The sequence below is a fragment of the Terrapene carolina genome, unplaced genomic scaffold, assembly GCF_002925995.2.
Source record: "Terrapene carolina triunguis isolate 2854851 unplaced genomic scaffold, T_m_triunguis-2.0 Scaffold69, whole genome shotgun sequence".
In the NCBI taxonomy this organism is placed as follows: Eukaryota; Metazoa; Chordata; order Testudines; family Emydidae; genus Terrapene; species Terrapene triunguis.
In genome coordinates, this window is record NW_020664420.1 from 26,174,074 (window position 1) to 26,184,442 (window position 10,369).

A 10,369-nucleotide genomic window follows, 5' to 3' on the forward strand; every position below is an offset into this window, starting at 1 on the left:
GACTATGTACCCAAGTTTATAATTTAATTTACTAGAGCAATTGCCACAAATTGTTGGTCTGAACACTAGTTTTGGTTCAGCTTAGAAAAAGCTGAGGAGATTCAGCAGATCTCTCTTCTCTTCTCTTCCCAGCCAGCTCCAAACTGAAACTCTCGAGCCCCTTCTCTGCCTTTGTCCCTTTCTCGGGCTAGGAGGTCATCTGATCTCTTTGTTCTCCAACACCTTCAGTTGGCACCTTTGCAGAGGAGGGGCCCAGGGTACCAGGAGACAGGGTGTCGGCCATTCTCTGTGCAGACCCTTGCACACCCTTTCTCTCTAGGGTTCTGCAACAATCGCACACCCTTATCCCACCACCTATATACTTAAGAAATGCATAGGGGAAACTGAGGCACCCACACAGTATTTAGAGAAAACATTTAGAACATTCCCACTTCGTCTCACTCGCATATCTCAAATATATCTTACATATAGGATAAGAGATGCTTAGAGCAAATGCAAGACTGGGATTCGCTCAAAGGGGCTTTGCACAAAAGTGTATCTTCTATTCTCTCTGAATGGCACAAAGCTAACTGAATACAGCCAGAATGTATACATTAATACTGTCAAGTTATAAATGTTTAAAAGGTTCAGAAGTATATGTTAGTATTTGGGTTTTTTTTAATTTTCTTTTTTAATTTAACTTTAAGGAGGAAATTTACCCTTTCATTGACATCAGTGAAACTTGTGCTTCTGTAAATTTCTAACTTAAAAATGGAAGCATTTCAACTGTTTAATGACTGAGTGAAATCATGTTGCAGAAAGGGAGCCCAAACTTCATAAAACCAAGCATTGTATGGGCAACTTTCCAGATACCTGGAGGCTATACCTAATTTGCATATTGATTTACATAAACAGTATTGTCACTATCTCCACTTTTCGCACCTTTTTTTAGCATTTCCCTTGCAGAATTATCATATTACTTGTCTTTTAATGTTTTATTCCATTCTCTCTTATCCCCATTTTATACTCTATACACACACACACACACACACACACACACACACACACACACACACACACACACACACACCCCGATATAACGCGACCCGATATAACACGAATTCGGATATAGGTAAAGCAGTGCTCCGGGAGGGGGGAGGCGGGGCTGCGCACTCCGGCGGATCAAAGCAAGTTCGATATAACGCGGTTTCACCTATAACGCGGTAAGATTTTTTTTGGCTCCCGAGGAAAGCGTTATATCGGGGTAGAGGTGTCCTTTTCTTTTTACTCCTTTCTACCTAGCTTTGATTACTTATTCTTCTTTTTCATGGCCTGTTTTCTCCCTCTTTCTCCTTTGCTTTGCAAAGTCTCCCTTCTCTCTAGATTCTCTCCCACCCCCTTTCCCTAGGTCTCCTTTATCTTTCCTCACATCATCCAGTCTCTCCTTCCCTCCCTAACTTGTCATTTCCCCTCTTGCTGAATTCCCCCAGCCTCCCTCAAAGGGCACATGCATTCTCAGAGTCGTGGTGTCTCAGTCTGACGTAAAATATAGAGATGTGGACCCATGAGATTATGGGACTGTATACCTCACAGTCGGTGCTCCCTTTTGTGCTTTCCCACTGAAATAATGCCCCAGGAAGGAGCAGTGAAAGTTGAAGTATGCAATATCTGATATCTGACAAACCTCAGAACACGCGTCGGTCACATTTAGGGCTTCTCTATGTTATAGCATCATTCTCTACTGCTGATTACAAAAGAATAAACTAATAAGTACATACATATTATATATCAGAGGTGTTTATATTTCTTTTCTGTTAAATATTTAAAGTTTTAATTTATATTTCTTTGTTCATTTGCTCCATATTATATGCTGTATGTGTATTGTTTAGAATTCTCTGCGTGTTTTTCCCCAGGCTGGAGCTATGATGTTCAAGAGAGGAGGATTCCAAAGCCTAAATCCAAGTCTTATGGTGAAAACTTTTCTTGGAACAAAAGAACAAGGGTGTCCACGAAATAGGTTGGCATTGGCTATCTCTTTGTCTGACTGTGAATAAAGTCAGCTGTGCTGTATTTATAGTCCATGTATAATACATCTCTTAATCTCCTAATAAATTTGACCTTTAAACTACAGATGCATCTTGTGGTGTCTATTTAAAATGTTTTTGATGTCTCCAATTGAACCTGTTACAGCCTTCCCTATATAGAGAGGAGATTTGGGGTGTTCATACCTCTAGGAAATTGCTGTACTCGGAATCCATTAAAAGGAATGTTTGAAATCAGCTGCAACATTAAGGATTGTGCCTTGCCTTTCATAGTAATATTGTAGTTCAATACGTTGTTTAAAATCACCACCCTTTTATGTAGATGTTCTGTTAACAGGAACTCCTCTGTTTTTGTTGTCATTATGTACAGGAGAAATTCATCAGTCTGACAGCATGGTATGGCATGCAGAAGTCCGTATCTGCTTATTATTTAAGCTGTTTGGTGAAACTGCATGTACTATAAGCTCCTTTCAATCCAAATTAATACTGTGCTGTAAATGTGACTTCCTAGAAGCATTCATAATCTGAGTAACAAGCGAGCACTGTGTGGCTGTGTTTAAATTCCTATGAATTTGAGCTGCAGTCTAAAAGATCAAGATTAGTAAGCCCTCCTGTTTGATATACCTTCAAAGTACAAGTAGATGGGAAATTTTAATACTTAACTCATACTTGCAAATTAAATCAGAATAGTAAGGTAGCAGCTATAAGGTGCTCTTGTAACATTAAATATATGCTAATATACCTATTTTATCACACCTAAATTTTACTTTTAATAATATAGAAAGTAAACACTTACCTAAACTGCGGGTTCCATAAAAATACTACAGATGTTTCATCAGCCTTACTACTAAAACATGTAACCCAGCACTGTCATGGTGTATTATTTATTAGAACGTTTGTCATGTAGAATTCTATATTTGTAGTCTTTGACTTACCAGTGTCTTTTATTTGCCCTTTATTATTTTTCAGTAATTTTGTAATTGACAAGTTGAGACATCAGCAGATAGTCACTGACGAGACTTATAAATGTTGGTATAAAACTTGTGTACAACAAATAGTTTACCCTGAGTCCCACAAAAGAGTGTTCAGACAAGTTCCATTTTTCAGATGGCTGCTGCTATTTAAAGGACAGACACTTGAAAATGGTGCAACTGCAATCCATTGGTACACTGACCAAAGGAAAACACAAACAAATATCTAGGGTGACTCAGACTCCGTGATATTCTTGTAATGTCCCTATTTCACAAAGTTGTCCCAGTGTGCTGCTGACATTTATTTAAACCATTGTTTTTTTACCCAATTTCAGTATAATCAACTGGCTGGCTGACGTTGCTGCCCTTTAAACACAGAACTCATGTTCTAGCCACACCCTAGTTCATTATCTTTCTATTGCATTGTACATGCGATGATGTGCGGTGGCATCTAAGTTACTCCAGAAATCCCAGTGTGCACCAAACTGGAGTTTTGAACAGCCCAGATTCCATTGCATCGCTACATCTTTCAACCCGACTAGCACTCTGTCCTCCACCAAGGAGACACTGGTAATAAAATCCATCCGATAGAATCTTTTGGTTTCCTTTCACAAGCCATGAACAGCAAGATCCAGCCTCCACGTAGTGGACCTGGGGCTCAACCCTTGTCAGTACTCTCTGACCATCATGGGCTAGATTTTTTTTTTTTGTTTGGTTGGTTGGTTTTTTTGGTCCTAAAATATGCAGATTGGCACCTATTGGTGTTTCACCTGGTTTTCATGAAGTCTTCAGGCATCCTCAAGCCCAGACCCTATCCATTTTCTCCAGTCACATTCTCTGCTTTCTTTTCCTGCATTTGGTTGCAAGCCATTAAAAGTTACAGGGCTAAGTATCTCAGGAACAAAGACACTGATCATGGTGGAAAGCTAGTTATTGGCTGAGCCTGCCACTATACCATCACTCCTTACATTCAACTCAACAGCATTTCTCTGTATAGAACGCAATAACTTTTCAATGCCGCATTTGATCAATTTGAAAATATCGGAATGTTCTAGGCATCAAGGGCCGGAACTGTATATTTTGGAGAAAAAGGAGGAAAAAGGGGTGGGGGGTGGGTGGGGGGCATATGAAGACTCTGCTTGCTCTTAGCAAAGCAACAACCTCAGGCACGTCTGTAATTGTCAATAGATCAGACTTGTTCCTGGCACCCATTAATGCCTTTCAGCATAACAATACTCCTTGAAATAGTGTTTTACATATTGACAGCCTGACTGACTTATCAGCCAGCCAGAAAATAGAATAATGGCTTTTGGGGGAAGGGGGAATGGAGGTGTGCACACAGCCCCATCATAGAGGGGCAAAATGTGGGATCCTAGTATGGGGGTATTGGGAATAGGGCACACATACCCCCCTGGTGGGGAGAGATTGGAAAACCCTCATGGGGTGGAGGAACAAAATGGCCCTTGCAGTGGGGGAAGGTCTGAATAGTGAGGAGGAAATGGTGGGGCAGATAGTTCCTGGCATGGTGAAGGGGGGAATGAGGGTGTAAACAAAGCCCCTTTTATGGGGGCAGAATGGGGGACCCTTGAATGGATATGGGGGAATAAGGGCACAGAGCCCCTAATATGAAGAGAATGGGGGACAGAGGGACCACACAGACCCTGACATTGGGGAGAGGGAATGGAGCACAGAACCCTGGTAGAAAGGAGGATGGGGGAAGAAGAATGGGGTGGCACACAGAGCCCTTGCATTGGAGGAGGTCGGGGGACCCTGGAATAGGGGGAGGGCTTATAGGGGGCACAAAGAACCCCTGCTGGTGGAGATTGGGGGAACCAGGAAGAGGGATTACATAGACAGCCTATCATGGGCGGGAGGGGAAAATGGGCACACAGAGCCTCTGCTATGGAGGGCATAGAGCAGAGTGAGTGGTGAATTATCTGTAACTTGAAATCAAGGACTTCCAGGACTCAGCCAGAGGTGGTGGGCCTATTGCAGGAGTAGGGTGGGTGAGCTTCTGTGGCCTGTGATGTGCAGGAGGTCATGATGGTCTCTTCTGGCCTTAAACTGACTCTGTGAGCGTGCACACAGCACCCCTGGCAGAGGGGAGATTGAAGGAGTTGCAGGCAGTCCCTGAAAACAGGATGGGAGGGTGGCACACAGGGAACTTGTGTAGGGGGGGAATGGAGGTTTATGCAATAAACTCAACCTTCAGAATGTCTGTCCCCCTAGTCATAGCTATACCTACTAAGGCCTTCAAGTTCTTTGCTCTGCTATGTGGGACATAAATTTATTCTCAAAATCAAATTGGATATAGGAGCCTCATAGGAAGAACTAAGCACAAATACAATCATAATGTTAGAATAGGAAACACCTTTTAGATAATTGGCTCCATCCCCTTGCTAGTGCAACACCAGAAGATGGTTTGCTGTATAATTCCAGGTTTGACCACAAATTGCACCAGATTACGTGACTATGGCACCAAATTGATGCTAAAACAATGAAGAAAAGGACTCCAGTTCTAGCTGTTTCTGTATGAGGTGTAGTTCATCTCTTCACTGAATTGTGCATGCTATAATATGCAGCAGAGTCTTAATTGCTCCAGAAATCCCGGAGACTAGACTAGATCCAAACAGGTTACCTGTCATACATTGGGTAAGTACTCTGTAATTAACTGGGTAAAGTTGGGTATTCTCAACCAGGAGTAGTCATCAATATGACGTGTGAAATCTAGAAACAGGTTTGGGACTTCCCAAGAACTACCCAGTTCCTCATCAAGCTTGGTATACCATGGAATTGTCTCTAAGACAGACAGTATAATAGACTAGTCAGGCTTTCAGAAAAGTTAATTGTAAGTGGCATTTTTTTGTTAAAAGTTGGTAAGTCTTTTAAAGATAATTAGGGTGTGTGGAATCCAAATATGGTTGTTACCAAGCTGTATGTTGTGTATAAAGACCTCTACAAAGAGAAAAAAGTAATACATGGAAATCACTGAAGTGTAACTCTATTTTATTTTATTTTCATTTAGGATTAACATACTTCAGTTGGATCTTAATGAGCTGTAGGATGTAAGAAAAGTGATCAAAATGTTATACAACCGTGAAAGACGTGGCTCTTATAACTTGAGCATTAGCATCTTGAAACAAAAGTATACAAGCTTATTTAACTCTCAAATACAATACATGGTAGAAGGCAAAAACTCTCAAGAGGTTCAAGTCCCACCTGAAGCTATGAGCCTCTTCAAAGTAACGAGATGAATTTCATTGAGCTTCCAGAAAAATATTGCAAGGTCTTCCTTATTTTATCTGAGCAACTAATGACTCAAGCACCACATGATAAAATAGTCATTCTGGCTGGTGATTTCAGCATGAGGCTTCTACCATGCTTAATAGATTCCTTGTAGTACTAGTATCTATTCTGTGGAAGACTGCTCCAGTCCTAAGTACTATTTTTTTAAAATGTGCCTGCAAAGTCTCCAAATGTTTTGGCTCCAGACGGCTTTCCTATGGCGTGTACCAAAGCCTCTGCATCTATCACAAGACAGCTTCTTCCAACAGGGGTAACTGTTGATGGGCAGTGGACATCAGTCAGTACATCATCCAGTGTTGCTTTTGTGCTGTTCTTAGGCTGCCATTAATCTGTGCTAATGCCAAAGGGACAGGTATTAATTCATGTTTCAAAATCTGTTCTAAATGCACAGTTCTGCTGGCTTTGTATCCCTCAAGATGAGATTGTCCTTCATATAGCAGATGGAGGAACATGTACAGGCTATCTGAAACACAAGCAGCTGCACCATCCTCACTGACATTGAAACATTTGTAGCAAAGTATCTCCCCAAATTTTCAATGCAACACGTACCAGTGACAGAAATATATCTTCTTGGGGATGGTAAATTGGGATGGCCATCCCCTCATCTTGGCCAAGAATCCATCATTTGTGAGATTTTCCTTGAATAGTGATCTATTTCAGGAGGTACTGAAATTCCAATGCCAGTTTCCTTTGCAACATTGCAGTAATAATGCCAAACCTCAGATAGCTCCAAAACATGGCTTTGATTGGCTGCATGCTGAAGCGCATTTTGAAGAGAAAGCATTGCTGTGTCAGTAATTTTGGTGCCCTCACTCTTTTTCTTCCCAGACCTCATAAACGGGATGTAACAAGTCAGGCGGTACTTGCCTTCAGCAGCTCTGAGGTCATTTACTCCAGTTAAATGAACACTCATGTTGTGGTCAAATACAGCTGCCTTCATTATCTGTTCCCTCATCTTGAATGTACTTCCAGTTATGAGTCTCTGTTTAGAGTGCACTTCTTCACAAAACATGCAGCATCTCCAGGCCATAGCTTTCACAGAACTGGCCTGTCTTGTATTATGGACACTGGTGTCTTTTTTTGGGATCCCTAGAGCTTGCCACATATGATACATCAATTGCAGATGCTCTTGCTTTCTGTAACCTCTGATTTTGCTTTTATCAGTGTATTGGGCATAGCAATATCAGTGCTACATGACTGATACTGAAAAAAGGGTGAACTCAATCCTGTCACTGTCCTCTCTGTATTTGTGCCAAAATTTGCAGATGATACAAAACTACTCCAGATAGATAATAAGACTGGGACTATTCAGCTTGGAAAAGAGACGACTACTGGGGGGATATGATTGAGGTCTATAAAATCATGACTGGTGTGGAGAAAGTAAATAAGGAAGTGTTATTTACTCCTCATAACACAAGAACTAAGGGTCACCAACTGAAATTAATAGGCAGCAGATTTAAAACAAACAAAAGGAAGTATTTTTTCACACAACGCACAGTCAACCTGTGGAACTCCATGCCAGAGGATGTTGTGAAGGCCAAGACTATAACAGGGTTCAAAAAAGAACTAGATAAATTTATGGAGGATAGGTCCACCAATGGCTATTAGCCAGGATAGGCAGGGATGGTGTCCCTAGCCTCTGTTTGCCAGAAGCTGGGAATGGGTGACAGGGGATGGATCACTTGATGATTACCTGTTCTGTTCATACCCTCTGGGGCACCTGGCATTGGCCATTGTCAAAAGATAGGATAGTGGGCTAGATGGACCATTGGTCTGACCCAGTATGGCTGTTCTGATGTTCTTATGACATCTGGCAGTTTCTTTCTAATTGCTGTTTCCTCCCTTATTTTATGCAATCCCTTTTCACATGCTTCACGCACATCTTCTTTACTTGATTCTTGCCAAATAATGCAGGGACTGCAGGAAACTGGCTTGAACTGACTACCGGTTCCATGATTTACTACCGGTTCCAGAGACTTACTACCGGTTCCATGATTTACCTACAACTGCAACCGATATGAGTATCATAAACCACCACTTCATCTAATCACTGTTGCGCTCTCTATTTGTAAAAAATACCACCACATAAGTATATAAGAATGGTCATATTAGGTCGGACCAATGGGCCATCTAGCCCTGCATCCCATCTTCTGACAATGGCCAGTGCTAGACGCTTCAGAGGAAGGGAGCAGAACAGGGCAATTATTGAGAGATCCATCCCCTGTCATCCAGTCCCAGCTTCAGAGGTTTAGGGACACCCATAGCATGTGGTTGTATCCCTGGCCATCTTGGCTAAATAGATGGATGGACCTATCCTCCATGAACTTATCAATTCTTCTTTGAACCCAGTTATACTTTTGACCTTCACAATATCCCCTAGCAACGAGTTCCACGGTTGACAGTGCATTGTGTGAAGAAGTATTTTTTATACTTGTTTTAAACCTGCTGCCTATTAATTTAATTGGGTGACCCCTGATTCTTGTGTTATATGAATGGGTAAATAACACTTCCTTTTTCACTTTCTACATATCACTCATGATTTTATGGACCTCTATCATATTCCCCCTTAGTAATCTCTTTAAAAAGAGTGTGACTATTCAGCTTAGAAATTTCTCATCATGTGGAAGCTGATCCAAACCCCTAATCACTTTTGTTACCCTTCTCTGTACCTTTTCTAATTCTAATATAACTTTTTTGAGATGGAGCGACCAGAGCTGCACACAGTATTAAAATTGTGGAGATGCCATGGATTTATATAATGGCATTATGATTTTTTTTTTGTTTTATTATCTATCCCTTTCCTAATGGTAACTAACATTTAGTTAGCTTTTTTGACTGCCACTGCACATTGAGATGTTTTCAGAGAACTATCCATGATGACTCTAAGATTGCTTTCTTGAGGGGGTAACATCTACCTTAGAACCCATTATTTTGTGTATAGCTGGGATATTGTTTTCCAATGTGCATTACTTTGTACTTATCAACACTGAACTTCATCTGCCATTTTGTTGCCCAGTCACCCAGTTTTGTGAGATCCCTTTGTTACGCTTCACAGTCAGTTTTGTACCATCTGCAAACTTTGCCACCTCACTGTTTACCCCTTTTTTTCCAGATAATTTATGAATATGTTTAACAGCATTGATCCCAGTACAGATTCTTGTGGGACCCCACTATTTACTTCTCACCACTGTGAAAATTGACCTTTTATTCCTACCCTTTGTTTTCTGTCTTTTACCTAGTTACTGATCCATGAGAGGACCATCCCTCTTATCCCATGACTGCTTAGTTTTCTTAAGAACCTTTGATGTGGGACCTTGTCGCAGGATTTCTGAAAGTCCTAGTACACCATATCCACTGGATCATCCTTGTCCACATGCTTGTTGACCCCCTCAAAGAATTCTAATAGATTAGTGGGGCATGATTTCCCTTTAGAAAAGCCATTTTGACTCTTCCCTAGCATATCATATTCATCTAGGTATGTGATGATTCTGTTCTTCACTATAGTTTTAACCAATTTGCCGAGTACTGAAATCAGGCTTACTTTCTTGTGATTGCCAGGATTGCCTCTGGAGCCTTTTTAAAAAATTGAAGTTACTTTATCTATTTTCCAACCATCTGATTTAAGTGATAGGTTACATACACCACAGTTCATACTTCTGGAATTTCATATCTGAGTTCCTCCAGAACTCGTGGGTGAATACCATTTGGTCCTGGTGACTTATTACTGTTTAATTTATCAATTTGTTCCAAAACCTCTTCTATCGATGCCTCAATATGGGACAGTTCCTCGGATCTGTCACCTAAAAAGAATGGCTCAACTATGGAAATCTCCTTCACATCCTCTGCAGTGAAGACCAATGCAGAGAATTCATTTAACTTCTCTGCAACAGCCTTGTCTTCTTTGAGTGCTCCTTTAGCACCTGATTGAATTTGTAAATTCAGAGAAGTGCTCCTTCTTCAGTCCTAGACATTATAATACACTCAAGTGCAGTAGCTGATGCAGCTCAAGAGACAGATACGGCCTTGAAGAGAGGAAAATTAGAGAGCTTGTTCTATCAAATGCCATAGTGA

At 41.1% G+C, this 10,369-nt stretch overlaps 1 protein-coding gene across 1 annotated transcript in view; it reads left to right on the forward strand.

The window, feature by feature from the left end:
• Positions 1-2,107, forward strand: part of NDUFS4 (NADH:ubiquinone oxidoreductase subunit S4) — a 54,895-nt gene extending 52,788 nt beyond the window's left edge. The window contains exon 5 of the mRNA XM_024210115.3: positions 1,893-2,107. Within this exon, the coding sequence (XP_024065883.1) occupies positions 1,893-1,996 (104 nt within the window). The 3' untranslated portion in view covers positions 1,997-2,107. The remainder of the gene's footprint in view (positions 1-1,892) is intronic.
• Positions 2,108-10,369: the final 8,262 nt, after the last annotated feature.